The sequence below is a fragment of the Cyclopterus lumpus genome, chromosome 25 (genome assembly GCF_009769545.1).
Source record: "Cyclopterus lumpus isolate fCycLum1 chromosome 25, fCycLum1.pri, whole genome shotgun sequence".
Classification (NCBI taxonomy): domain Eukaryota; kingdom Metazoa; phylum Chordata; class Actinopteri; order Perciformes; family Cyclopteridae; genus Cyclopterus; species Cyclopterus lumpus.
In genome coordinates this window covers 8,110,066-8,137,804 of record NC_046990.1, presented here as the reverse complement: position 1 = coordinate 8,137,804, position 27,739 = coordinate 8,110,066, and the positions used below count along the sequence as shown (strand labels likewise).

General features: G+C 43.2%; 2 protein-coding genes across 11 annotated transcripts in view; both read right to left on the bottom strand.

The window, feature by feature from the left end:
- Positions 1-861: 861 nt before the first annotated feature.
- LOC117728037 (protein LYRIC-like) lies at positions 862-8,735 on the bottom strand. Of its 2 annotated transcripts, none has more exons than XM_034528713.1 (13): positions 8,080-8,735; positions 7,722-7,841; positions 7,024-7,105; positions 6,466-6,639; positions 6,016-6,066; positions 5,688-5,816; positions 5,348-5,431; positions 5,167-5,235; positions 4,933-5,078; positions 4,025-4,141; positions 3,595-3,702; positions 3,317-3,440; positions 862-2,282 (listed from the first exon to the last, which is right to left on the bottom strand). In XM_034528713.1, exons 1-13 carry the CDS (start codon positions 8,398-8,400, stop codon positions 2,218-2,220), a joined length of 1,590 nt encoding a protein of 529 aa, XP_034384604.1. In that variant the 5' UTR covers positions 8,401-8,735; the 3' UTR covers positions 862-2,217. The 2 variants fall into 2 exon arrangements, with proteins under 2 accessions (XP_034384604.1, XP_034384606.1); XM_034528715.1 differs by having other exon boundaries at positions 6,016-6,063.
- Positions 8,736-9,556: 821 nt separating this feature from the next.
- The window catches only part of ubr5 (ubiquitin protein ligase E3 component n-recognin 5), a 28,075-nt gene continuing 9,892 nt past the window's right edge, over positions 9,557-27,739 (bottom strand). For 3 of the 9 annotated variants that reach the window (XM_034528708.1, XM_034528705.1, XM_034528709.1), the window contains 46 exons: positions 27,495-27,679; positions 27,222-27,331; positions 26,674-26,786; positions 26,396-26,542; positions 26,147-26,258; positions 25,895-26,049; positions 25,623-25,820; positions 25,238-25,448; positions 24,857-24,983; positions 24,561-24,712; positions 24,040-24,135; positions 23,247-23,370; positions 22,994-23,091; positions 22,649-22,806; positions 22,211-22,302; positions 21,926-22,072; positions 21,601-21,719; positions 21,292-21,418; positions 21,027-21,156; positions 20,715-20,875; positions 20,270-20,509; positions 19,915-20,038; positions 19,571-19,682; positions 19,327-19,458; positions 18,955-18,987; positions 18,094-18,351; positions 17,733-18,001; positions 17,094-17,305; positions 16,662-16,895; positions 15,919-15,992; positions 15,633-15,805; positions 15,298-15,447; positions 14,711-14,928; positions 14,389-14,509; positions 13,792-14,164; positions 13,530-13,617; positions 13,296-13,440; positions 13,003-13,133; positions 12,819-12,879; positions 12,456-12,637; positions 12,225-12,309; positions 11,980-12,135; positions 11,513-11,626; positions 11,218-11,362; positions 10,983-11,068; positions 10,099-10,324 (listed from right to left, as the gene is read on the bottom strand). In XM_034528708.1, the coding sequence (XP_034384599.1) occupies positions 10,112-10,324; positions 10,983-11,068; positions 11,218-11,362; positions 11,513-11,626; positions 11,980-12,135; positions 12,225-12,309; positions 12,456-12,637; positions 12,819-12,879; positions 13,003-13,133; positions 13,296-13,440; positions 13,530-13,617; positions 13,792-14,164; positions 14,389-14,509; positions 14,711-14,928; positions 15,298-15,447; positions 15,633-15,805; positions 15,919-15,992; positions 16,662-16,895; positions 17,094-17,305; positions 17,733-18,001; positions 18,094-18,351; positions 18,955-18,987; positions 19,327-19,458; positions 19,571-19,682; positions 19,915-20,038; positions 20,270-20,509; positions 20,715-20,875; positions 21,027-21,156; positions 21,292-21,418; positions 21,601-21,719; positions 21,926-22,072; positions 22,211-22,302; positions 22,649-22,806; positions 22,994-23,091; positions 23,247-23,370; positions 24,040-24,135; positions 24,561-24,712; positions 24,857-24,983; positions 25,238-25,448; positions 25,623-25,820; positions 25,895-26,049; positions 26,147-26,258; positions 26,396-26,542; positions 26,674-26,786; positions 27,222-27,331; positions 27,495-27,679 (6,891 nt within the window). In that variant the 3' untranslated portion in view covers positions 10,099-10,111. Of the gene's footprint in view, positions 10,325-10,982; positions 11,069-11,217; positions 11,363-11,512; positions 11,627-11,979; positions 12,136-12,224; positions 12,310-12,455; positions 12,638-12,818; positions 12,880-13,002; positions 13,134-13,295; positions 13,441-13,529; positions 13,618-13,791; positions 14,165-14,388; positions 14,510-14,710; positions 14,929-15,297; positions 15,448-15,632; positions 15,806-15,918; positions 15,993-16,661; positions 16,896-17,093; positions 17,306-17,732; positions 18,002-18,093; positions 18,352-18,954; positions 18,988-19,326; positions 19,459-19,570; positions 19,683-19,914; positions 20,039-20,269; positions 20,510-20,714; positions 20,876-21,026; positions 21,157-21,291; positions 21,419-21,600; positions 21,720-21,925; positions 22,073-22,210; positions 22,303-22,648; positions 22,807-22,993; positions 23,092-23,246; positions 23,371-24,039; positions 24,136-24,560; positions 24,713-24,856; positions 24,984-25,237; positions 25,449-25,622; positions 25,821-25,894; positions 26,050-26,146; positions 26,259-26,395; positions 26,543-26,673; positions 26,787-27,221; positions 27,332-27,494; positions 27,680-27,739 lie in introns of all 9 variants that reach the window. The other 6 variants (XM_034528707.1, XM_034528711.1, XM_034528703.1 and 3 more) reach the window with 5 other exon arrangements.

Genomic DNA, 27,739 nt, shown 5'->3' with positions numbered 1-27,739 from the left:
TTTTAGTAATATGGTATGGTCAAATAGTATGCCCCCCCCTCTCTTTCTCCTTCTGTTTCATGGATTGTGTAAATCTGGATCGTGGTCCATGCCTACTACTCATTATTCATTGAATGTGTTGTAACTCTGTAACTCTGTTCATTCTGTACACATGACATCTATTGCTTCTGTCCATCTGGGGAGAGGGATCCTCCTCTGTTGCTCTACTTAAGGTTTCTTCACTTTCTATTTTTTTGGGAGTTTTTCCTCATCCGTTGTGAGGTGAACGGTCAGGGATGTCGTATGTGTACAGATTGTAAAGCCCTCTGAGGCAAATTTGTAATTTTGGGCTAAACTGAATTGAATTAAATTAGAAAAGTCATACTGTGTCAGCTTTACCAAAGTCAAAGTATGGTATGCCAAAAAAATTTAAAAAGTCATAGTATGTTGAAAAAGCACAGTATTGTTAAAAAGGAAGTCCTAAAAAAGTCACAATATAGTTTGTCTAAATCCATTATTAAAAGGTAGAAGCAATAGGTCGAAAAAACTGTAATAAATGAGTTTGCTATGAGATATGAGGGCTTTGACATTTTCAATATATTTTGCTTTACCGAGTCCAGAATCCTCGGCTCTTTATGATCTCCTCTTGGATGCGGATGAGCAGCTTCTGATGATCCTCCCTGAGGTTCTCCAGCTGCTCCTTTTGCATTTTCTGGTTCAGCTAATTACAGACTCACTCGTTAATAAACACATGTGCAGGTACTGTAAATATATGGAATTAGAAATGGGCCACACATCTACTCTCAAGCGGAACATGTCTGTGTGCTTGTTTAAAGATGAATTCAGTTACTTTGATTTGACAAAAATAATAGAACATGTAGCTGATGTTTAATCATTTAATATTTTTGCACAATTACAGACATTTACTATCATCAAATTGGACTTTAAGACTATTTCCCCGCTGGAACAAATGGTAAACACTCATTTCACCTTGTTGACAAATCATCACATTTTCCACTGACAGTGAATTACTTAACTCAAATTTCTAAAATGCCCGGGGTCTTTTTCTGTTAAGGACAGAAGAGTGTTGTGGAATGACAATACATTATCTTTGAATGATCTAAATAGTTAACTAGGCAGAGTATGTATTTTGTAAAGGTTAGCCTCGAGGCCCAAGGCTTCAACCTGACAGCTAATGAAACGCTGTGTGTTCTGATAGCGGAGTTAATAACGTCTTATTCAGTCATCCCGTTTCATTTAACATTACACAGCAGTGGGTTGCTGCCCCCCCCCTCCCCCCGCCAAAAAAACCTGCAATATAGAGTATCCCAAATATAGAAAAACTGGCCTTTATTTAGTCTTTTTACATATGGCTTTAGCTTTTCTTTTCTTACAAACTGGTTTTTACAAAAGGTTCTGAAGACTTTTGAATCAACCGCAGGTGGAAAAATCATGAAGAGGCTGATGACACTGCAAAAGTACGGCTACGATCGGAGGCTCCCACACGGCTCTGGCCACAGATCGTAAAAACAGCAAGGGAACGTCTCGAAACACTGCGGTACAACATCGGACAAGGGACAAACCAGAGGACTCAAAATGGTGCAGTCACAGATAAGAATGCAGAATTACAGAGCAGACATGATTCCCTTTTTCCGCCTCGTACACGTCACAAACGCCGACGCCGCTTGGAGCCGTTCACGGGACGCAGACATTTTGATCGCTCGGCTCTTTTTTTTCGACCAGCAGCCACCGCGGCTCACGAAGCGTAAGAGCAAAAATGTTTTTAAAAAAAAGGCTGCAAAAGCAAAAAAAGGCCAACTCGATGACACGGCCCAGTGTTGAGTGACCTCAAGCATGTTGACCGTATTTCATTCACTATGCAGGAAACTCCAGGCGTTAGCCACCAACACAACATCGAGACTTCTAAACAAGATCAGTATTTTCTACATCTAATTAGTACAATACAACTCTTTCCGTTACTTGATTTAGTGGAATTAGAAGACAGAATCAAGAGTATCAAATTCATACTTAAAAATCATTAACACCGCGTTACATCAGATTCAGTTTTCAACACGATCGGCTGACAAACGTGTGTAAAAGCAGTTTCATTTTCCAGACTGATTTGGAAGGTTTAAGTCCATCATGAAGACCTTAGTTCAAAGTTCTTGTCACAAAAGGTGTTGCATAAACAGGATATGAAGTCTTTTGCATACAGAGGTCTGCAGAGGGGACTCGGTCTCATGTCTCTCTCCTCGCCTTCTTCTTCTTTGCTGGTTTGGGCCCTTGGCTCTCCTCAGGCTTTTCTGAGGAGACACAAAGAGGCAGAGTGTGATTAGTCGAACAACTCTTCACGCGTGAGTCACGTGGTTTTCTACATTTTTCAAGCTTCCTCAAATGCAGAGTAGGCTATGTCAAGTCTGCTGAGAAAAGATTGCATGATGCTTCTTCTAAAAGGGCCAATATAATATGATGGCTCAGTAAAAGGATGATGCAGGACAGGAAATGTGCCGATTCCTGCCTTGAGGAAAGTTAAAGAAATCTGCATCTGGTGCAGTTTAAATAAGAAACTATTGGCATCATTAACTCTGATCTTTCTGGTATAGATATCATTTAGTAGGCATGAGGAGCAGTGAGGTAATGTACACCATTTAAATTAAATAAGCTGGTTAGTAGACTAACAACCAGTAAGCTATATTTAAAAACAGTTCTCAGTAGGCTGACAATTTATATGTATATTTATATAAATAGATTAAAACAATGTGCATGTAGGGGTATCGTGGAAATATGGACTATTACTGGAAATGGATAGATCCATATTTTTCAAAAAGGAAACGTAATTAGAGAGTCTAATTGTTAGAGGTTACTGCTAAACCCAGTTAATCAAATGATGTAACTGATAAATGATACACCTGATCTTTGGTCTTTATCTGAAGAACTACGTTACATATTAGACACACATGGTTTAGAGAACTCATGATGAATGTGAATTCTAAAACACACACACGCACTACTAGAAAATATGTATATGTATGTATGTATGTATATATATATATATATATATATATATATATATGCAAGTTTATGGCCATTTAAAGTTGTATCCGTACGTAATAACCCAATTTTCTAATGTCTGTAATTGCATTCCCCATTTAAAAAGCTTAACTATTAAGACAAGCTAATAAAGAAAGCTGCTTGGGGCAGGAAAGGGCATTTCAAAATGACAGACCTGACACCTGCCTGTAATATTTCTCAAGCCTCAGTCATTTCGTGCACCTCCATAAATTACTAACAAACATATCGAGCATGTATTTTCTCACTCTGGTTCAATTGTGCTTACTTTGTTGTGTTGAAGCAGAAAGGTTGTTCTTGGCAGTGGGCTCTCCATCAGTTGGCTTCTGTGGCACTTGTGTGACAGGGGGTTTCTGGGATATGTTGTCCTTCACCGGTTGCTCTGCTCGCGCCTACAAGAAAGGGGAGCATTTCCCTTTTTTCTTTAGTCTGGAGACCACCTCAGCGAGAGATGAATGAACGAGGCCGCTAATTGTTAACCATTTTAAATGAGGAAAATCAGAAATATGCTCTTCAGATGATCTGCTCTGGCGTCCGACCACTGACCTCGACCGCAGCTGCTTTGACAGGCTGGACGGCAGCAGCGTTTTCCTGAACGGGTGGCTGCTTCTTCACGGAGGCTCTGGGTGCCACCTCCTTCTCTGGCTCCTCGCCCTTCACGGGACACAGGCAAAGTTTACACCCAAACCGTGTGCTGAACTCAAAATAAACTAATGTGAATCAGCTGATCAACAGGGCCAAGAATCCTTTTTGCACGTCAAACAGAGAAAACACAGATAGCAGAGAAGACTCCCATGTAATAATTAGTACATAGCTATGAATTATTACAGGATTATACAGGTTAGATGCACCCAGTAAAATACATTTAGAAGTACATGGCCACAAAGCGTTCTACATTGAGTGTTTGAATAATCATACAACAGGCTCCCTTGGTTTTTATGTGCACATTGTTAGTGTTATTCTCACTAGCAGTTACCTGGCCAGCCGCTCCTCCCTCCTCAGCAGCCTTTTTCTTCTTCTTTTTCTTCTTTTTAGTTTTAGCCGCTCCATCACCGGCCGTCTCTCCCTTGTCCTTCTCATCTTCATCATCGTCCTGGCAGAAACACATGGATTAGGCACACGGAAAACTGACCAAAATGAACAGCAAAACAGAGCAGCAAGCGTGACCGTGACAGTCCGAACATGTGGAGAAACATTCGGAACAAGCGCTGCAGGATCTCTCTTGGGAAGGAGAGACTTCAGTTATACAGAGCACTTTAAGCCGTGGTGTGGAGGATTTAGTAACTTCCTTACTTTGCCACGGTGCCATTTTTGACAACCACAATTAAAATAAATTGCATCAGGTGGGGCTGATCCGGAAGTGTGGAGTCAATTTACTAGACCGTCATGGTAAAACCGGCTATATTTTATTCTACTCCATTTTAATCTAAATCCTATTTGTGTCATTTTTTTATTGCCCCATTTTATAGTCTTTAAAAACATTGTTTTACTGTATATCATGAATCTGACAGTTATGGGAGTGCAATGTAAGATTGATGAGGTGGTCGATCAGTTAAGTCAAAATCGACCAAAAACATTGACAAACAGCAACGCATATCACTATAAATACATTTATGTTCATTATCATTCATGATATCAATCACACCAGTATTTCTCATGCTGACAAAATGTCTGCCATGTGTGTAGTACTCTAATCGACTGCCGTATGTTGTGTTGAGTCACTTCTATGAGCATCAGGGCAACAGGCAGGGCAGAGAACCAGAACAGCTGCTCTGGGAACTGCACCCAGAGGAGTCGTCAATTACTAGGTTGTTATTTGGTTTTTTTTTACTTTCAGGAAACTACCCTAATGCTATGTTTTGTCCCAAGCCTGGATACACTTACAGCCGCTCCAATCAACAGATCCACCGTGGCGGGCTGAGGGAAGGGTTTCTCCAGAGCAGGAGGGGTCTCAGGAGTGGGCTCTTCATAGTTGCCCCAGGCTTCAGAGGGGGCGTTCCAGTCAGAGCTAGGGTCCACTGAACCACCATCTGAGCAACACAAATACCATCAGAAAATAGCTTGAAGTGTGGTGGGGGTGGAAAGTCACATCTGCAGTAAATATCGCTGAGTCCTTACTGTGTCCAGACCACTCGTCTTCCACTCTGGGCTGACTTAGCCAGGGCAGGTTGCTCACAGGCACGGGCTCTGCAGAGACACAAGACCAATGACTCAACCTGCCATCCTTAAGACTTTAACCGCTGCCATCTTGGGGTGTGAGCCAGGTTAAACCCACCACCGGTTCTTATTGTATACTTACCAGCAGTGCTAACACCCAGTCCAGGTAAAGACACCAGATTTTGCTCCGTTGTGGCCATGCCCCTGTCAATCACAGTCCACGACTCTGAAACATTCCACAGATGGTAGGAGGTCAATATTTAACACTGTTAACTTACCAAAATGCTTCCCTTCTAAATTCAGCTATTGCTTGATATGACACATATTAGTCACAATAGAAAACCCCAGTGTTGCTCTACAAACAGTTAAGTTTAGTTCCATTTGTTGTTAACACGTTCCAAATTCTGCAGGTGAGAATTTGCATAATCTTAAATTTAAAACATCTAGGTTTATTTGGTTATTCAGTAATAAAACGTTGTTACCATCGATCTCCACTCTCCACGGTGACGCTGGCTCTCTACTGGTTGTCCAGGGGTCCGTCTTTGGAGCAGGAGCCTTTACAGTCACATCTGTCAAAGTAGCAGCCACTGCTACCACCTCACTGCTGTTAACTAACAACAAGAGAGAAACTTGATACTCCGGCAGAATAAAACAAATATCAAGTTGGCAACACATCAAATGTGAGAGTTCCCAGAGAAGTATTGAGAACTTTTCATCGGTTAAAGACTTTGCATTAATAAGATCAGTTTTGGGGTGTCTTTCTGAACTGATAACTAGTCAATAGGGGAAGCGTTCACTGCTAATAGTTACCTTGAGATACTGCAGACTCAATCTTCTCTGACTTCACTTTCCCAGAGTCTCCTAAAAGGAAAATATTTTTTGTTAAAAGGTAATATATGTCAAGTACTCTATCCATGAGAGCCTGTTAATGAAGGGAGCATGCACACAACTCGGTGGAAACACCTCCGGGGAAAACTCACTCTGGGAGTCAATTAAATTCAGGCATTTAAAGAGCAACAACAGCCTCTGCTGAACAACAGTCAAAAACATCCCTCTCCAGGTTCATTCCAGGATGTTTGCCCAAGATGACCTGGAGGGTTTGTGATTTGTGTGAAAACGTACAAGTAAAAAGAAGATAAAACAATAAGAAAACACAAAACTATTGCCAACTCATTCCCTCTTCCAATTGAAAAAAAAAACCTGACTTCAGTCTAAATTAAAATATACATGGTTTTAAGAGTTACGTCTTTTAAAAGCCACCTTTTTTCTTCTTCTGGCTGGCAGGTGCAGGGGCTGCGGAGGCCTTGGGCTGCTCTGGGGGAACGCTTGCTTGCGTGTCCCCTCCTCCAGGACTGGCGGAGCCATCACTGGAACCCTTATCCTTCTTGCGTTGCTCGCGCTTCTCCTTGTTGCTGACCTTGGTCTCCCATGTGCCTGAAAAGTACCATCAAGTGCATGTAGAATTAGTTCCAAATTACTGCAAGGTTTCCTTATGGGATTAGTGATGACACTGTATGGATTAGGCAGGACAAAGAAAGACTGTTCAAATACACACTAAATATTTTTTTGCTGAGAAAAAAAAAAAAGGGACCAACACAGGTCCTATTGTTACCACAACATATTGGGTACAAATATATATATATATATTTTTTTTCAAAGGCCACAAACAAATTAATTTGCACAATTCAGTCATTCCTTTTGTCTCACGGAAAATGGTGGCTCACCAAAATAAATTAACAAAGACAAGCCTCCTCAAAGAGGGGATACAGTACACGGACGTCACTTTGACCCGATTCATGATCTGATATAATATTTCACCTTCTTCTGGTTCTTTGCCATCTGCAGTCCTGGTCTTTGTCTCCTTAACAGCCTGTTTGGCCTTCTTCTTGGACTTCTTTAACTAGAAGTAGAAAAACAGTGGGCATAAAGTAGAAAAAGAAAGTTAAAAAAAACAACACATCTGGGATTTTGCGACCGGGTTTAAAGAAACAGTGGAGATACTTCACAGGACACATGATTTCACCTCCAGGGACAACAACTGGGAGAGCAGCCCCAATGCGGACTGCACCACGGGCTGTCAAGTCAGCATGGCTCAAGCCACATCTATTTATAAGTGAAACTATATCCAAGACTCTCGATATGTTACATATCCTTTTTTTGAACACTATTTCCATTTCTGAGTGTATGTACATTTACATATTTTGAATATGAATCCAGCACCTTTGGCACCACTGTGTGCTATCCAGAGGGTGGCATTAGACGATATGGCTGACTGTGTGCCGTCCAAAGACAGGAGCCACCTTCCAAGAATTGTGCAGAGTTAACAAACTGTAACCCAACACTGGCAGCTGGTCTGGTTACATCATGGCAGGGTGTGATTTACACAGTGGAGTCCAAAAAAATTAATATGTGCAGCGAAGGGCAATTATTAATACAAACACAACCTGGGCACATGCATCACACTGGACAAATCAAGATGTTTCAGGTCACAACAGCATGTCGTGGTGGTCTTTTACCTCTGCAACCTTTTCAGCCTTGACTTCTGGTGTTGGCGTCTGGTGATGTGGCACTATCTCTTCCGACGCAATGGCTTCTTCCTGTGGTTCAGCAACAGCTCTCCCATTTGGCTGGGCTTTCTGCAATGAACATGTAAAAGGACAATTTTCAGTTACTATTCCTTTCAAGCAATCGATAATTACCAGCGCCTAAGGTTAGCATAGCCAGGTTGGACAATAGCCTGAAGCTAGCTAGGGGTTGTGGCCATGACATGAGATTCAACTGTCACTGTGGCGTTAGCTTGACAAACTAGCCTTGCTAACGACACTGCTATCAAGCTAGGAAAAGATTTCAGTTGGTTGCATTTACGCTACGTGCCTTTTCCGACTTCTTCTTCTTTTTCTTCGGTTCTTCCGGTTTACCGACACCCCGCTTTACTTCAATGCCGTCGTCCAAGGCGCTTTCAGTGGGTCGTTTCTTGAAGAGAGACCGACAGGCTGAGGCCCACAGAGCGACCATCAGCACCAGCCCGGTACACGCCGCTAAGAGGATCACCCATGGTGGAATAAGCTCAGGCTTCAGACCCAAATCCACGCCGAGCTCGGAGCGCAGCAGCCCCAAACCATTGGACAACAGTCCATTCAAACGAGTTGTAAGCAGCTTGAACTGCTGAGAGGCCGCGTCCTGCCACTGCTCCATTGGTATTGTTTTTCAGACAGACCGATTAGTCACGCTTCGCTTGCCACTATTAGCTGCGCTATCCTGCAGAGCTAACGTTAGCTAAAAATAACGGAACGACTTCAACATGATGGATGACGATACATGTAAACCCTCTTCCGCCAGCAACATCGGCCCGACGAGACAGCCAGAAAGCTAACTAAATCAAATTATGGTTGCGGTGACAAACTAAGTTAGCTAACTAGCAAGCTAGCTGATATCATCGTAAGATAATACGCCTCCGTTAGCTGACCACCACAATGTGACCGCGGAGCAAGCCAGATTCACCTCATATGGCTCCGTTTTGACTGGAGGAGAAACGTTGCCTTCACTGTCGCTCGTAATGTGCAGTTTCCCGGTTGTAAATCCCAACAGTACCATAGCAGATTATTATATTATTATAAAAACTGACTTAAACATATAAATAAATGTGTAGCTATTATTTTCAAGCCAACATATTTATTATATATTGTAAGTGAAAGCATCGTTATGCAGAATTACCGGTATAGTTATTTCGGAATAACATTTTCGTATATTTGCTATTGGTTATTGACATGGTGCCTTAGCGCACACGTAATGTTTCGAGTGTCTTAACGATATTCGGACTTTCCAACCTAATTAACTCACCACACAATTACATTTTTCCACACTCTTATGAAGGCATCACAGACGGGCCAGGATAGCACCAGAGAAATGGGCGTTGCTACGATTTCTACCATGCTAATTGTAAATCCTCGGAGCAACATTTGTTGAGTCCATTACCAAACAACTGATTGTTTTTAGTGTCTTGTTACTCTGTAGGATCAGATGTCCAGCAAATACAATGATTATTTTCTAAAACCGTACTTTGTAAAATGTTTCTTTAACATTGCTCCATTAATATTACAAATACACAAAAACAAACGTCCTCGTTCAACAAATCTAGGGCAAAACAGCACAATACTAATAATGATAATACAGTAACTAGAACCGAGGGCCTATGTAAGGCTGCGGTTGAGTATATATTAAACAGCGCAGGTGTGAATTAAGTCAAAACATTGTCACTGATAAGCAACTTCCTCTCAGACTAATGCAACAGGAATTCCCTACTACTTTTAGCCTAAAACACTGGGGGAAAAAAAAATTCAGGCCAGACAACTTATTTGCATCCAAGTTTATTTTGAAATTCCCTACTCCCCCTGTACAAGAAAAAAAAAGGACTTTCCACAAAGGCAGCAGTGAACTGTCAGTGATAGTACTTTTCTAGGGAAGGAAAAAAAAAACATATCACAGTGTGTCTTATCTTCTTTTAAATACTTCTACTGCTGTCATCTTTGGCTGGGTTTCGGCAGACAGCTTTCTGTCAAACCACATTCCTGGGAAGCAAAAGTTTAAGCCAATAGAGCAGGGCTGTGGGCTTTACGTTTTACAGTGCCAATGCAGGAATGTTCTGGACTGTATACCTCTTCTTCATTAACACAAAAGAAGAAGAAAAAAAAAACAATAAAAATTGAAATAAAAATAAGCCGTTTGTGTTCACAACACAAACAAATATTACCGCCTGGGGAGATAGCGACAGTATGTCGAATTTCATAAAATTGTATAGACAAAAAATAAATCTACAAAAATGGAGCTAGGTAAATATTACACAACAGTAAACATGTTTTTATTTTATTTTTTCCTTTTTTTTTTTTTAAACTCTTATGTCGAACCTCTACACAAAACCAAAGTTCTTGGTCTTAATGGCTAGCAGGAGTTTCTGTTTGAGTATCTGTTTTGAAGAATATAGTGGCACGTAGAGACGTGAGATGCAGGTGTTGGCTGTGGGGAGGTGCTGGTCATCTGGAGGCCGGATGGTGATGGAGGGCATCGGCTGGAAGCCCTCCTCGCTGGCTGGCAGGGAAGGGCTGGAGGTCCAGAAGTACACCTGAGTACGAGCAACATCGTTAGTCACGTTTGCCATTTCCATCAATTTTACTTTCTGAAAAGGTTTGTAATGTTTTGTGTGCTAATAATATAAGTGAGAAATAAATGGGCAATGCAATAGAGAGAATTAGAATGTTGAAAAACACTTTTGATCGTTGGTGTTCACTGGGGCCTGTCATGCAAGTCTGACTATGAAATTACAGATGGATGTAACTATGATACTTGTGTTTTCCTTCAATAGAAACAGAGAATGATCATTAAATCACAGCTGTGGCTCTGCACAAGCTGGTGCTCTTGCTCTGTTGCACACCTTAAAAAGTCCCCCCCATGGTATATTTTACTTACCTATGACTATTTATTTAGGGAGCAATGCTAGAGTACCGAATTTTAACTGACATTTACAAATGAGTACATATTTCTTAACCTTTTTCTGTCAAACAGATGTAAATTACATTTATAATGAAATTAATGACATTCTGGTCAGTATTAAAGGCCAACTCTGTAGAATGAAGAGCGTGCGGCAGCAACAGCAACGCAGTGTGGCGTGAGCCTCGTGTAATGTACAATCAGTTATTGCCGATGTTAAGCATTGAACCGCTGAGAGCCACCGGGAGTCCCTCTGTTCTGAAGGAAAATGATCATGATGAGAACAGACTTACCAGATCCTGCCTCTCAGTCATGCTCATCTTTTCCACTATGGACCAAAACCAGCGTTTAAACTGGAGTAGTTTGTCTGCATTTTCCCCTGTTGGATGAAGTGCAAGTCTTACTTTGTTAGAGTGAAAACGTACAACGGTAAAACCTTTATTTCTGAATGAATGCAGGAAACAGATAAGACGGGGAAATTAATAGAAGCAGACACAAAAAAGAGGAGATTTAGACATGGCAGCTTACCAGATTCATCATTAAAGGAGGTGAAGCTAATGAGCATCTGGACGTTGACTTCGCCACAGCCGTTTACCAGTAGCCTGAAGTCCTCAGCCGTCAGGTCCTCCAGGGCGTTTTTAGGAAGCACATCGAGCAAACCCTTCCTCATTGCCTTCAGACACAGACACAACTGGTGTGAATTCAAATTTTAGAGACGGACAAAAAATGTGACCGTGTTCCAATAAACGGACACTTTGAGAAAAGGTTTGCTAAAACGCTTAATTAACTTTATACAGTCAGAAGGTCAACGTGTTTTACTCACATGGAGAGGCTGCTCAGCCACCACCAGCATTCTGTGCTCAGCATACTTCCTCACATACTCATACACGTTGAGAGGAGTTACTGGCATGTTGACCCCACCAGATAGAAGCTCCACCTGAACCACATAAACACACTTTATGGAACAACATATTTCAGTATTCAGATTCTGCATTCAAAAAGCAGAACCTGAAGCTGTACATTTAATCATAGAGTGTGTTGCAAATAATGTGTATAACTGAAACTATTAATTAATTCATGTTGCAAATTTCAAGTAAGACACCTTGTTGCCTGTACCAGAATTTAAAAGTCTACATTTTAAAAACATTTTCTCCAGCAACATGCTCAGGTCATCGCACCCTCTTTCTTAGTTTAGTGCAGTGCTATTTTAACTCCATACAGCATGGGCCAAGTATCACATAACATGTCACAATGTACATTTGGTGACACAATGACAATATGGTCCTTTACCTGTCCAGCACCTTCCTCTTTGCAGAGGTCAATGGCGAAGGCGAGGTCCATGGCAGCAAATACTGCGTCTGCTTCACCAGCCTGAGAATGGCGAATCAGCTGCCGCAAGCTCTCATACATGACCGGGTCGAAGAATGCAAAGTCATGCCAGTTCACCTGCAGTAACAAAGATTTAGCAACTTCAGCTGCTGCAAAACTCTAGCATCGTGTTGCAGGGTCCAACAGTGGGGGCAAAAATATCTTACCTTTCTCCCGAGCAGCACTTTGATGACATGTCTGTTCAACGTGATTGGACAGAGTTCATTTTGAAGCAGACATAACCCCAGTATTCTGTAGAGGGAAAAACAACATTTAACTTATTGCGTCCTACGTTGTTAAAAGATGCGACTCAGTCCCTGACATTGATCTCGATTTTGACCAAACTAGACCGATTGTAAGTCCCTTCACATTAAACCAATAAAGCGGACAGTTCATACCTGCCGATGTTACGGAAGCAGTTCAACCGGGCTTCTGTGTTCTTGCCGGGCCGAGGGGAGTAGAAGCCTCTTTTGCCAGGCTGGTAGAAGAGAGGAGCGTTGTCGTCCCCATCGTCAGGGTCGTCCAGCTCCATGTCGACCACACTGCGGGTTGAACCATGGCGCTTACGGTTTTCTTGCTGCTACAATGTCACAAAAGAGGCTGTTTATAAGCACGTATTGTACGAAGGCATTTATGTAATTTTATGACAGGAGAGAAATATTAGTTGGTATACTCAACTACACCAGATCGCAACATAAATTAAATTATTAAACTCTACACGTTAGGAGAGTATAGAGTGGAAACAGAGATGTTGAGTTTACTTGTGCTTTCTCTGGCGCCTCTAAAAGACCTAGGTCCAATATGCTGTCGGCACCATTTTCCCTGGAGGAAAGAAAAGATCAAAAGGTTATAGAGACTTTATAAAACCTTCATTATGACATCATTTACTCTACTCGCAAAGCACTTTAGAGTCACGCGCAAAAAGAGAACAACAATGTCTGTTACCTTCCATGTGCAATGAGAAGCTCCATGGCCTCCTCCACCCTGGCTCTGAGAGAATCCTCACTAGCCAGCAGCAGCAGCAGCTGGGCAGGGGATAGCTCCAGCAACATGCCTGTTATTTTACTGGCAAACGCCTGAAGAGGAGGCAAACACACAACTGGTGAAGGAAGGCTTCAATTGTTCCAGTTCAACACACACACAAGCATACATTTGGTTGTGTAGTGGCGTAGTCAAAAGTATGTTCCCATTCATTTTTTGTAAAAACATAGCTTTAAAGAATGCAGATGATTTCTTACCGGTTGCATGGCGTGAACACGTGGGTAGAGCCTTTCACCCAGGGCTTGTCTGTGTGCAGGCAGAGGGTCAGGCTCATCGCTGGGGTTTCCCTCTGACGAAGGTCTGAAAGGCCGGGTGTCTATGGACAGCTGCCTCCTGGAATCTCTGTAGAACACAAACACACACAGGTTTCTCTCCGTCTCTTTTGTTTATTGTAAAAAATAAATAAAATGGGGGAAATATTTGGAGTTTACCTATCTCGGTCTCTACGAGATCCTGCTCGAAGCCCTCCGCTTCTCCTCTCTCTTTCCCGGTCTCTGTTTCTCAAGCGCTGCATTAGATCTACAGACACAAAAATATACATTGAATACAACAAGTTCACAGTTGAGGGTTTTTGTTATGTAGAAAATATATATTTTACTCATATGATGACTGCTTTAAGCATCATAAAAGTACCATTGAATGCAACAATGAATGAGTTCCATAATACAGTATAGTTTCCATGTATTGTCATACTTGAATTGTAATCGTGATGACACGTACTGCTGGCCTGCATGCCCTTGCTGACACTCTGAACACAGTCCAGATTGGGCAGCTTATCGTTGGAGAGGAGGGCCAGGGCGATGGCCGTGTAGAAGCTGCGGGCCACACCGCTGCCCTCGCCCGGCTCATCTTTGAAGGTGACCTTCACCCGGTGCACGGCCATGGGTGTGGTTGTGCAGCGCCTGCCGAAGTGAGTGTTAAGCTGGCGCATGGTCTGTTGTATTAGCTGGTCTCGATCCCGGTCCACCTCCAGGGCCAGGTCGCGGGACTGCAGGTTCCTCAGTTTCTCCATCTCCCGACGGAACTTTGATTCCTTTACCTCAAAGCCGCCTAGCTCTGTGAGGATCTGGGATAAACAATAATAAATTAAATAAATAAATATCTATTGGGAGGCCCATGTTGCTTCCTGCTGAGAGTGTCTGGTCATTTAAGGCAAGGCATTTGCTGCATTTCAATACAAAATGAAGCATGTATATTTTTTGTTAAAACATTTATAAAAGAATAAAAGATGGGGTATTGTTGAGATAATTCCTATATTTACTTGTAAATAAATTATATATAAAAACTTACCGATCCAGGCTCGGCTCCGACATCCTCCATGAAGACGCGACCAAACAGCTCCAGTGACAGACGCCAGCGGCCGAGTAGCATGTCATGTGAGATCATCATCCCCATGAAACTACAGTGAGGTCTGGAGAGACAAAGGAGCACACATTGAGATACTGTATGCATTTATAGATTTAAAAATAAAGTAAAAACTGTCTATGCCTTGCTAACAGGCTTATTTCTGAGGGAAAATATTAAGTGTCACTTGAGCTAAACTAACATGATGTTGGTTTAGCTCAAGTGACACTTAATATTTCCCCTCAAAGCACGGATTAGTGTTTGGTACCTGAATGATGGCAGAGGGGGTCCATCACTTTCAGTGAGGCCAATCTCAGCAAGTAGGCTGCTCTTTAACTGGGCGGCGAGGTCATGGGGCGAAGGGCCTGGTTTTGAGGCCTCCAACTCCTGCTCTGCTAGCGACTGGTTCTCAGCGCTCCGCTGGCCAGTTTCCATACTCATAACATTCTTCAGGTTGGCAGAGTAAGACATCTTAGTGGGCAGGATCTGTTTCGGTGGGGTTTACAGTCGTTCTTTAGTAACCTGAACATACGTCTTCAACGTTGACAGTGCGACGATGAAAGAATGGAAATATGAAAATGGGACACAGACCACAGGCTGTGCTCCAATATCCACACTTAAATTTCAGTGTAAGCAAAACGAACGACCCCAAAATAGCCATTATTTCTTGGTGTCCATTATTTCCAATGCTCTCAAACGCCACTGGAAATAATGAGAAACTAATAAATCCTGGATAGCTTTTTACAGAGTCCTATTCAAAAGTCTAGTTATTTAAACCTTTCCATGGTGTTTGTAAAGCGTGGATATTAGAACACAGGTGCCAGCGCGTTTGTCCAGTGAAGAGGGGTGGTATACCTGAGAGGGGGAGGGTAGAGAGGAGCCCATGTTTACCTCCAGGCAGTTCCTGTCCATGCTTGCCTCAGCCAGGCCTTTGGTTGCCATGTACGAGGAAGAGTACAAGCCCTGAGAAGGACGACCAAACAGATCCTCCTTCCTGGCATTAGGCTGTTAGAGAGGAAGCAAAATTAACTTATAACTAACTAACATTATACAGATAGTGTTGCTAGGAGGATTTAGACATTCACGTCGGCCATCACCGTCAATGGATGGCATGATGTTGCATGCCATTAAGAGGTTTGTGCACTGCATCTTTAACCCTTATAACAAAGAGACCAAACAGCAATTCTGACCTGCAGGAGGTGGGGCTGGTCTGCAAGTGGGATGGCCTCAGCCAGTGGAACGTCAAAGGGGTTGGGTGGGATGCAGCCCAGGAAGGTCATGGAGTCAGAGCGACGGAAAAAGGGGTGGTTCTGACCCGTTTCAGCTGGGACTGGGTCCTCATCCTTGTCCTGCAGAGTTGAACCTGAGGTGAAGCACAAACAAATATGTCAGCACACAGTCAATGAGTCATGAATATCAGAATCAGCTTTGACCTATCATTTTGATATATCATCATATGCTAGTTATCGGTCTTACTCTGATTGGTGTCCTCGTCGTTCTCGTGTTCAGAATCGTCATTGTCCAAACCCAGTTCCAAAATTTCTCGATTCCTGTGGAATAACAACATTAACCCATTGTTAATCAAATGGCCTAATTACCAGTGTTCTTGCCATTTGTTTAGTCAAGCAAGACAATAAACAGTGTGTGAATTACATGCAATTCTATACAAATAATACACTTGTCTAGTGATGAAAATTAAACCTGCTGCAAAAACACAAGCCGTGGGACCTTTCTTCTTTTTGTGTGGCAACCAAACACAGCTGCTTATGATATTATTCAGGATACCATATCTCCCTGGTACCGTGTACATCAGCTATATCCTGTATGTCTTGTGTTTTCATACACTTGTGCTCACACGTGGTGCATCTGTCATCTAATGCTTTGTCCCCTCCATTTGAGCAGGGCCGTCCACTGAGCCATCTGTAGTCGAATCTAAAGACAGGAAGGCCAACGCCCACCTTATCCTAAAGCTGATGTGTGACAGCGTAGTTCTGAGGCCACACCTACGAGGGCTGCTCTCTGCAAAGTATGTTTTTTTTTCTATACGCTTAATACTTTCGCAGCACTTACTGTACACAAAACTAATGCACTTTTTCTTTATCTGACATTCAGTGTTTATTTTGCTTGTTTATCTGTCCCTCATGGGTGTCCTTGTTGCTGTTGTTTTTTTCAAAGTTTTTTGAAAAAAAAGACAGCATCAACTGATTTTCTTCATTTACCTCTTTCTGTCCATCTGTGGGGTGTCCAAGGTTGTCTGCTGGTTCATGGCCTTAATCCAGTAGATAAGTGCCTGGAACACGTAGGCCACGTGTTTCAGTGAGCACACGTCCAGCACAGGAAGCACATCGGAGTGCTCGTCATTGTGGGAGCGCATCAGTGATAAGGCGTAGTTCAGGAAGTCGCCCCGCGCCGACATCATACCCTGGCGAGCCGTCAGCAGGGTCGCTGCTCTCCTAAAAGAACACAAAACCGGTGAGAATGCTACAAATCTGGAGTTCATTAAATAATACAAAGTGTGCACCAAACTATTAGATATGGACTAAGAGTTTCATTGCTATATATGGGGCTCTCTTGATTTTCTTTGTCTGTGGTTGCCTCAGTTGTTCTTGTCAGAATTCAGGTGTGTTCATCACGGTTTTTTATTTTTTTACCTGCGTCCCTCAAGTGTGCGGAGGCTGGCCTCCTCCCGTGCCGTCATACGCTCTCTGCGAGCGGAGTGCTGAGATGCATGGAGCGGGTGACTGGGGTGACCCGGGTCTCCAGCGGATGACAAAGCAGAGCCATATCTTAACTGAGCCTCGGTGGAGTCCATGATTGACACCATCCAGTTCCAGGTGGGAATCAACTTTTCTTCAACATAGTTCTGTCCCAACAAAGGAAAAACATTTCACTCTTATTCAACTCATTAGACAGATAAGATATTTAACAGATGGAAATTGGCAGGGATCCCCTGAAAGTATATTTTGAATCTAAAGATGGATTTTCCAATGCTGTACTATTGCAATACTTTTAGGATTAGCTTCTTTTTGTTGTCGTTATCAGTCTTTTCAGAACGGCTGAATAGTGTTTCTTGTACAAAAGCATATAAAATAATACACATAGTATTAACCTGAGGATGCAGAATTTATTCTAAACTTGTGTAATGTTTGTTCAGTGATTACTTCCAACGATCTTAACGGAAAATAATTGAAAGTTATTTTTAAAAAGGTGACCTTTAAAAATCAGTATCTCTGTGCCTTGACCGGGTAGTGCGATTATTTTGTTCACCACACGATGGCCGTGTATCTTACTTGCAGGTTGACAGCATCCTGGTAGGTGAGCTTTACAGCAGCAGGGTACTGTGAGTAGACTAGATGGTTGTACTTGGGAATCAGACTCATGAGGTCTGAGATCTGCCTTATGACGATGCTGTAGGCCCGGGCCAGGCTGCTGGCTGATGTCAGATAGCTGCTGGAGTTGCTGGCCTCCAGAGCCGCCGCCGCTGCCGCCGCACTGGAGCTGATCGCACTGGAGCGCCGCAGGTTGGTAGGGTCGATGTATATCAGGCCTGTGGAGCTCGCTGTGAAAAAAAGACAATCATTACAGGTACAATGAAGACGCACCGCTTTTGTGACGGTCATTTCACAATAAAATCCCAACCGCTCCACTGACCAGCAGGTGTTGAGGAGCTGGAGGGAGCGCTCCCAGTGGTCCTCTGGCTCGGGGTGTTTCTAACAGCCCACTGCATTGATCGAGGAGCCTGGGCTGCACTGTTGGCATGGGAGGTGCTAGTTGTCCTTTCCAGCGGCTCATCCAACAGGAAGGTCTCCTGGTCTACGTCGTCGCTCTGACTGCTGCTGCTGTCCGAGTCACTGGAGTCATTAGACTGGGAGTCATCCTCTGAAAAGAAGGCCGGGACACTGCTGGCGCCTTCAGGGAAGAGGATTTGGGATGAAGAAAAAAAAAAGATAAAGAGACCAGTTTAATGGCTTTTGTGTTCATCTCACCATACTGTCTTTTGTCTGTCACATCAGATTTATCCAGGCAGGAGTGCGGGTTAGTGAATCACACCACTACATGGCCAAACAACACTAATATGAAGGTGACAACACTGAAGTCAAAACAGCAGCACTCTGTTGATCACCTTGAGCTAAATAACAGGACATCATTTTTTAAAATTTTGTTTATATTTCTTCTTTTTTCCCAAATTTGGAAATTTCCTTTAGGGAGAAAGAACAGCAATGTCTCAAATGTATATTTCTAAACAACATTAGTAAGAAAGACATTGTAGATGACCAAGGAGAAGAAAAACACCACACCATTTGGGAAAGCTACAAGTTGATTAGTGAGTTACTCGGGTGAAAAGGACAACACTTGTGATGAGTTTTGGTTAAAGATGACAGACATGGCAATTGTGCAATGTGAGAAAGGGACGAACTGAAGGAACTCTCGGCAGGAAACTGTGTATGCACTTTGCAAATTCACTCTTGCCCTGACATCTGTTTATGCATTGAAGTAAAGAGGAGCTCCTACCAAAAATAGGAAAAGCCAAGGACACCCTACTGCCTGCGAATGAAATACATGGGGTATTCAGCCAGAGACCATTTTGTCTGCCGTATCATTAGCTCTCCAAAAATAAATCCCCCACAAGTTCAAAATGCTGACTGTTAGGCCCCAATGATTTTGCGAGGACTGCATTAGTCTGCAATTCAAGGAAAATACACCACAGTGCAGCAAGACAGAAATTTCTATTTCGTAAGCAGTTGGTGCCTCGCAAAGATTTGGAAGGATTTCAGTTCACCAAAAACAAACGGGGAAAAAAACCTGCAGTTTTATGAAGGGGGATTTAAACGAAAATCTCAAATGAAATCTAAACTGAAAGATTAAAAACAGCCGTTGACCAACCTGCTTCGGAGCCAGCTGTGGCTGCCGTGACGACACTCCTGCGGCCGCTAGCGTTATCCTGGTTGCTGTGGTTACTTTCACTGTCACTCTCCGTTTCAGCTGCTGCCAGAAGATCTAGCTCCATGTCGCTTCCTGAAAAGCAGAGACCGTGACAAACGGATGCTTCAAAACATTACGATCAGCGTTATCAATTCCCTTGAATTCCTATAAAAAAGGGAAATGAAAAAAGTAGGGTGTGTCTCACCATCTTCGTCGTGCTCATCATGCTGCCCTTCTGCCTCTGCATTTTCCTCTCCCTGTTCCTCTTGGTCGTCATGATGGTCTTCCTCACCGGCTACTCCTTCTACAACTTCCACCTAAAAAGACAAATAAAACAGATCCTATGAGAGAACGCTTTGAGGGAAGACAGAGCTATCCTTATCCAAACATATACAGTAATAGGAAGTGAATTGAAATCATACGGCTTAAAATAACAGTGCGGCTCTAGGTGGCATTATACTTTCTTAGAAACTAGTCACCAATAAACATGGATTCACTTGCATGCAAAGTTCCTTAAGACCTTAATGATGTTATAATGAGGCTCCCCACCTCTTCCACATCTGCTGACACAATGTCATCCTGCTCCTCGTCTCTTCCTCTGACAGGCTGAGACTGGCTGCTGCGTCGAGGTTGGGGGTTCCTGATGATATAAGAGGCAGCTGTCTGACTGGAGCTGGGAGGGAGGAGGAAATGAAGCACAAGACCAGAAGTCATTGAATATAGTGAAAAAGAAAAATCAAGCATCTTCTGTTGCTTTTGGTTTCCTCACACAAAGTGAAAAATCTAGTGACTGACTCAATGATTTCAAACGTTTCCCCATCTTCACTAATGTTGCACATTTCAAATCTTCCACAACACAGTGAAAATAAAGACGGGGAAAACAAGCGCACTAAAACCAACTGACCTGCTAGACTGGTCAGGCGAGGGTCTTGGAGGCAGCGGTTCTACAGAGAAGAGCTCTTCGCTGCCCTGAACGGCGTCTATGCTGGTGCTGGCCAAAGTGAACGGCGCCGTGGGTCTCGCTATACCCATTCGCACAGGCACGATCAGCGACTCCGCTACATTGCACAGCTCCTCCACAGCGTATGGAAGTAGCGCTTGGAAAACCCGTCGACATTTCCCAATGGGCTGGGGGATGAAGTTGCTGGAAGAAAAAGAAAAACAATGAATTTTTTTTTTTTTTTTTTTTTAAACAGGCAGAAATTAATTGGCAATAAAACATGTCCAATTGATGTCGTCGTGTAGTAACAATTGTGGTAGAATTGAGCGGATGTAACTTAAGTTACAATTAATTCTAACAGCCTTTGATTAAAACTGTGCTTGAAAACCTTAATGAAGTGGGTGCTTACTTTTTCTTCTTGGACGAGGCCATTTCCACGCTGAGGATGACGAATACCCGGGCGACAGAGCGCAGGAACCTCCTGGTGACATTGACTGCCTCTTCTCTCCGGCCGGGAGTGTACTTGTTCTGCAGCTCTTTTACTAGTGTACCCAGCAAGGTGTCTATAAACTAATACATTATAAAAAACAAAACTGATGAACAAAATATTTACTTACGGGCCAATTAACAGCAATAAAAACTAAAGAAGATGCATTACTGGTAATATAGAGGAGGAAAATAATTGTCTTGTTCCTGACGCAGAAAAACTAATTGGACTTACAGTGATGTCAGGAGCACACTTGACAATGAGGCAGTGGGTGAAACAGTCAAGGCGAATGGTGCCACTCTGCTGATTCAAGTAGACCTGCTCTTCAGGCAGGAGGTGGGCAATTCTGCTGCTGGCACTAAGTCTAGGACATACAAAACAGAAATACTCAAAATACTTTTTCAGTGCTTTCAGCACCACAAACTAAAGCGCACTCCGTCAAGCTCTTCTTAACTGCCACAGTCTGCTGCTGTGGGTGGCGTTTTGCAGCGATACTTACGGGTCTTTATTCTCCTGAGAGCCAAACATGATCATAGACTTCAGGGCGTTCCAGTCTTGCAGGACCCTCTCCAGAGCCAGCTGAGCAAAGCGGGGAGGTTCTAGATCGTGGTCTGGCATGTCAGAGTCTGAAAGAAGAATGTTGTCATAAACCAGATGCCTCGGAGGGAAACTGTTTTTAAAAAGATCCCGTCTAGACCTCCGGTTAGTACTGAAAGAAGTAAGTTGGGAAATAATCTTGTGTAAATGTTGAGTAGTCTGCATTGATAGTTAAAAGTTGGGTAATATGCAAGAGGGATCCTGAACCTACCTTCTGCGTTCGCAGCCTTGCGGTTCCGGTCTTCTCTGATGCGTGGTGGTCTGTACTGACAGTGCTCAACGCTCTGCCTGGCAACAGTCTGCACTAGGAACAGTAATATATGCTCTCCCCTGCAAATGGGAATCAGAAATATACCTTCAGCCTCACTTGAACAATATCAAGCACCTTTCGTGTAAAAATAATATAGTCACGCTGATTTAGCTGAAAATGACTGCAGTTATTTGCCAATTATGAAGTACACAAAAGAAGCAACACTACTGCAGGTGAAGTGGAGATTAATGCTGCGTTCACAACAAAAGCGCTGTGAATTTCTTACCTGCTGTTGGGTGTTGTGACCAGGTTGGTGGTTGTGAGTAACCTGTAGAGCAGATCCAGACGAGCAGCCTTCTGGCCGGCGATCAACGTCTTACACTTACATTTCTCCCAGCAGTCACAATATGCTGTGGGAGAAGTCCTCTTCAGCCTGGTAAAGAACAGAAGTTAGGATCATACGTACAAACCTTCTTTGAATGCAGCCTTTGAAAAGCAATGGTAAAAAAAGAAGAAGATGTAAACATTTTACAAAGATTTAACGAGGCCAACGCTCAAAAGTAGGACTTACTTGCAGTCGTGTCCTTTGTGACACACCCTTGCACACTCAGTGCAGCAGCAGAGGGACTCGAGCAAACCGCAGGTCCGACACTCAAAGATATCCTAAATGTCATAAAAGTCATTGTGATGAAAAATGGTGATGGTATTCGTGACAAAGTATTTCCATGACCACATGAACCCTGATACATACATTAAAGAGATTAACAGAAACGGTCTCCATAATTAGTAATTGAATTGCAGGTAGAGGGCTCCCATAACCTAAGAAAGTTGGCCTGGCAAGTAAGTAGCAGTAATTATATATTATTTAGAACGCTCTGTATTTTAGGCGTATGGAGTTTTTAGCTACATAACTTTCTTTTAAACCTTATAATGATCAAAGAAAATTCCCATCCTTAATAGACAGTGGTTAATGCTACTATTGAGCGTAATGATATCCTCTAGGGCTGACCTGGTTAATGTGCTCAGCTCCAGTCCAAGTGAAACTGCAGGTGTCATTGCAGCAGAGAACATAGAGGGGTGAATCATCTGGGTTGGTCCCAGAGGGGCAAATCATTTCCATGAACACAGTGTCTGCATCCTCCTTCTCCGCAACGCCCGGGTCACCCACTGCGTTAGACATTTGGAGGAAAATATGGAAACCGAAGGAATGCCAGTTACAACATGTAGTTAGTTGTTGTAAGCAGGGCAGCTAAATAGGTCAGGATTCACATAACTCACAGACAACCTCTAATGCCCCAGCTGTTACCTCACCCACTTAAAATGTTTCCAACAGAAAGATGACTTATTAACCTACCCTTGGCCATTTTCTGAGCAGCCTCCAGTACAGTAATGGCTGCCGGGTAGGCTCTCCCACTGACTGCCAGCATGAATGGAGTCATTCCACGGGCATCCCTGTCAAACAACAGCAACAAGGACACCCATGAGGGACAGATAAACAAGCAAAATAAACACTGAATGTCAGATAAAGAAAAAGTGCATTAGTTTTGTGTACAGTAAGTGCTGCGAAAGTATGAGCGTATAGAAAAAAACAAACAAAAAAAACATACTTGGCAGAGAGCAGCCCTCGTAGGTGTGGCCTCAGAACTACGCTGTCACACATCAGCTTTAGGATAAGGTGGGCGTTGGCCTTCCTGTCTTTAGATTCGACTACAGATGGCTCAGTGGACGGCCCTGCTCAAATGGAGGGGACAAAGCATTAGATGACAGATGCACCACGTGTGAGCACAAGTGTATGAAAACACAAGACATACAGGATATAGCTGATGTACACGGTACCAGGGCGATATGGTATCCTGAATAATATCATAAAAACTTATTTTGAAACTTTTTCTCATCTTAGCACAAACTTAATAACTCCATTGTTAGAATGACCAGTCCCCATTTTAAGCTGCGATACAAGACCAATGCAATTTCAACATTACCTAGTCAAACAACAGCATTTATTTTGCAGCGAAAAGTATATATATAAAATCATACTATATATATGATTCTAACCAGGTTTTTAGTTTTAAGGGTGTTTTCACTAGAAGGAGTACCAAAATAAAAGTAGTCAAAGCAAACCAGTTGATTTTAGTGTGTGCCGTTGATGCACAGTAATCTCCCACAACGCAATACACATAAGCAAAAGATTTGCTCGCAGCTGGAAGGTTTGAAATAAATTGAGGGTTGTGGTGCAACAGCTCCAAAGAAATCCAGGAAAAACAAAGAAATATAATCAATATAAATATAATAAACAAGTATTAAATCTTGTAAAGTAGGGAAGTAGAAGTAGTACAATATGTGTAGAACCGGTATGTAGTATGGGTCTCCTCCTTCCTCCATAATGAAGATGTCATTTACCTGGTATGGTGGAGGTGCTGGGACCCTGGCTAGTCCCAGTGGAGGCGGTGGTGAGTGAACCCACAGCTGGTGCTAGAATGAAGTCAATGTCACCGTCTGTTGATCGATTTAAAAACTTCAGTTAAGAGACACTTCACTACAAATTATCATTCAAATCCGGCAAAGGAAGTAAACAGACTGGCAACTGTGGCAAAACAACTCAAAATGGTTGCACTGGTGTGGGTGGGCTGTTACAAAGTATCAGTGAGAAGATGAAAGACTAGTTTTAAGGCTTCAGAACACTCAACATGGCAGTTAATACTCTTTCAATTCAATCAGGATTGTATATCTTTGGAAATCTTCCACACGCTCTGGACTGCACTGTGGCGTTTCTGTCTGGAATACCTCGTAGTGACACCTCCACTGCACTAAAGCAGTGGGTCCATTTATATTCTTGCTGAAGTGATTTTTCTGTCTGAAAGGGATCTTCAAGGGCAGACAAAGTTAATCTGAATTATACAATCTTGCAGCAAAGCACTGACCAGGGTCCATGGGTGGGGGATCAGGGACCCAACTTGGCGGGGCAATGGGGGGAGACACTGGGTCTTGGTGGTCGCTGGACGACGGGCCGGACTCATGACGGCCGAGACCTGCTGCTCTCAGAGACCTCCGCATCATCTCCCTCAGACGAAGCCTGGTGACAGCACAAAAGAATAACACATGGCTCTGAAATTAAGACCATCGCTTAAGTTTTCATATTACTGGACAACATTGGATTTAAAAAAGATTCCATCCTTATTAAGAGAGCCGTGTGTGCAACCTGCGTAACATTACTTACCCTCTGCTGCTGGAGGAGCCGGTCCTATTCCCAGAACTGTTGCTCGACACTACAGAGATGGCGTTGGCAATTGCCTCCACAGCAGATAGACGCTCTGCAAATGTGTTTCTCTCGGACCTTTCAGCCTCTGGAATAAAACAGCCCGGTCACTTTACATCGAGAAGCAGGCAATCAATCTGACACAGCAGCAAAAAAAAAGTTTTTCCCTTTTTTGGGTTTTTATTTTCTAATAACGATGGCAAAGTCCAAAACTGAGACACACTGGGAAGAGAAATGTGACTACGGAAATCAAAAAGTTTTTAGATCAAACATTAAAAAGGATTTATTATGTTGACATTAGACCTAACTCTGACATTGATTGTCTCTGAAGCACCAGCTTACCTTCCTCCTCTTTGGTCTCCTTGTTACTAACAGGGAAGCACACAGAGACAGCAGCATGGAGGATGTTGCGGTTCCCATCACAGCGATGACTCAGAAGTGCTCCGAGGGCCTGGCTACCCTGATCTAAGAGGAAAGCCTGCTCAAGGTTCACCAGGTACTGCCGGCAAGCCTCGTAGTCACAGCGCAGCACGTGCTGCATCAGCGTTTGTTTCTGAAGGGCACAAAGATGGTGAAGGGAGTACTGATTATGACGTCTTGGATGTTTCACCTGCGACTTAACCAGCATTGCTTTAGTCTTTCAGACAGTAGAACGTGATAGAAACCACCACACTAAAACTGATTTATTATATTTTTTACATTGTATTCATAAAGAGGTTGCATTTACCTCGACAGCCATGATAATAATAGCAGCTTTCTTTTTAATTGTAGAGTTAGAAGGGAGGTTGGCCAGAGAGTGCACCCCCATTCCCAGGCTGTTTATAGGTGGCAGGTCCAACCAATCAGGATCTCGAATTCCACCCATGCAGTCTTTAGCCATGGGGTAGATTGTGCCGTTTCCATCTCGAAGGATGATGGGAGATTCCTGGGAGAAAAACAACATTTTAGATCTGTATATAACTGCAAAAACACCTAATCACCTAATATAGATTATCTCACCTGTCCTGCAGTAAAGATGGCCACATTGCGCTCACTCTGGCCCAGGAAGGCCAGGTTACTAGTGGGGAAGTTATTCTCCTGTTCAGCCTTGCCTGTGGCCAGGTCAAAGATACAGTACCTCACCCAGGTACCAGTTTTCAGCACTGCGTGAACTCCTGCAGGATGGAGAGATGTTTAAGGGTTGGTGTTACAAATGTAGAGAAAACTAGAAAGCAAAAAATGAGTATTGAAAACACACAGACAAAGACTCACCTTTGGAGTCGACATTCACAGCCAGAATCTCCGCCTTTTCCGGGATACAGAGCTTTTTAGGTGTGCGTTGAAAACAATCCGGAACTTTAGGAGTACCGCCAGTTTTGACCACCTGTCAAAAGGAGCAGATTGAAGGAGACAAAAAGTTAAATCAATATGAATGCCAGGATGAGAGACGCTTACACCTGCAGTTAAATTCACACTAAACTGAATACCGAGACAGAGAAAATTGGCAATTTAGGTCTTTACCTGCAGCTCGTCGATTCTGAGGAGCCTGCAGTCCTGCAACAGTGAAGATGGGTCGGAGTCAGTGGGAGCAGCAGTGGTCTGGTTATTCATGCTGCTCGATGTCCCTGGAAACTTCACAGCAACATATGCGCCGTCCACTTTAAGCACCTGGAACATAGTATGAAGGTATTAGGTTTTGAAATGTTAAGACAAACCAGGGACACGTGATTGATCCTCGATCACCAGCATTACATATTATTCCAAGATATTATGCACTGCCACGTTTCAGATACACCCACCTTTCCCACAGGGACATTTTTAACGTCCTCCACAAACACCACCTCCCTGAGCGGCCACTGCTCCTCGTTCACCTTCTCTTCCTCTTTGGGAGCGGGGGTGGAACGCCTACGCTCTGCAAGTAGCAAGGCATACCAACTGTTAGTCCTTTGATCACAGATAAGGCACTTAATTAGTATTCACATCTGGTGATTACAAATAGTTATGCATCATACACCCGACTAGGACAGTCAAAATAATCTAGTCACCAGGTGGACGTGGAAAAATTACTTATTAACAGACAGCTAGCTGATATGGGGAGGGGAAAAAAAGAGAAGAAAGAAACTGCAACCAAAAAACCCCAAGCTGGGCATACACAGGAAAATGGGCAGGGAGAAAAAAGAAAAAGAAAAAAAAGATCGCTGATAAAAAGCTTGTGCACCATCTGTTTCAAAGTCGAAGGACTAATGAGAGCGCAGAGTGAGGAAGAAATTGGTTCTGTGCCTGGAAGATAGAGAGGAGTGTTGTGAAAGCTAGAGGTCAAGAGGGAGAGATGGAGAAGCTGGCGTACTGTAGGGCAGCGAGGCACTGCTAGCTATGGAAGAGGTATCGCTGCAGGTAGATGCCGGGGAGGGAGGGGGACCCATCTCAGTCTTCACCAGCTCAGGCTTGCTTTCCGTCCTATGGATTAAGAAAAAGATAAGATTAGAGTTATTCTTGCGTATCTACATTCTGTAACCACAGGGACTGAAGTCTATGTCTTCCAATTATGGTTACAAGTGTAATCAAATTATAGAAAACCATTCATATACAATACACTATATACACACTAAATGAAACTGACTTGATTTCCTGGGTCTTGGTGGTCTTTTCCATGTTCTTGAGGCTCTCTGGGGAGCGCAGCTGGAACCTGCAACTGTCGTTCATGTTCCAGACCGACTCCAACAGGACGCCAACCTTGGGAATCCCAGCATTGACAGAAAAGGCCACTGCGCCGGCATGGTAGAGGGGGTTATTCCTCAAGCACACCTGAGGAAGGGAACGGCAAATTGATTCCAAACAAACCGCAAGGTTATACCGAGCTCACAC

Coding starts and splice junctions, on each gene's coding strand:
- LOC117728037 (XM_034528713.1), bottom strand. CDS start 8,400: ATGGAGCAGTGGCAGGACGCGGCCTCTCAGCAGTTCAAGCTGCTTACA. Junction 6,067..6,465: donor CAGCCAGAAGAAGAAAAAAG/GTGGCTTTTAAA, acceptor TTTTCCTTTTAG/GAGACTCTGGGAAAGTGAAG. Junction 5,817..6,015: donor TGAGTCTGCAGTATCTCAAG/GTAACTATTAGC, acceptor TCTTGTTGTTAG/TTAACAGCAGTGAGGTGGTA.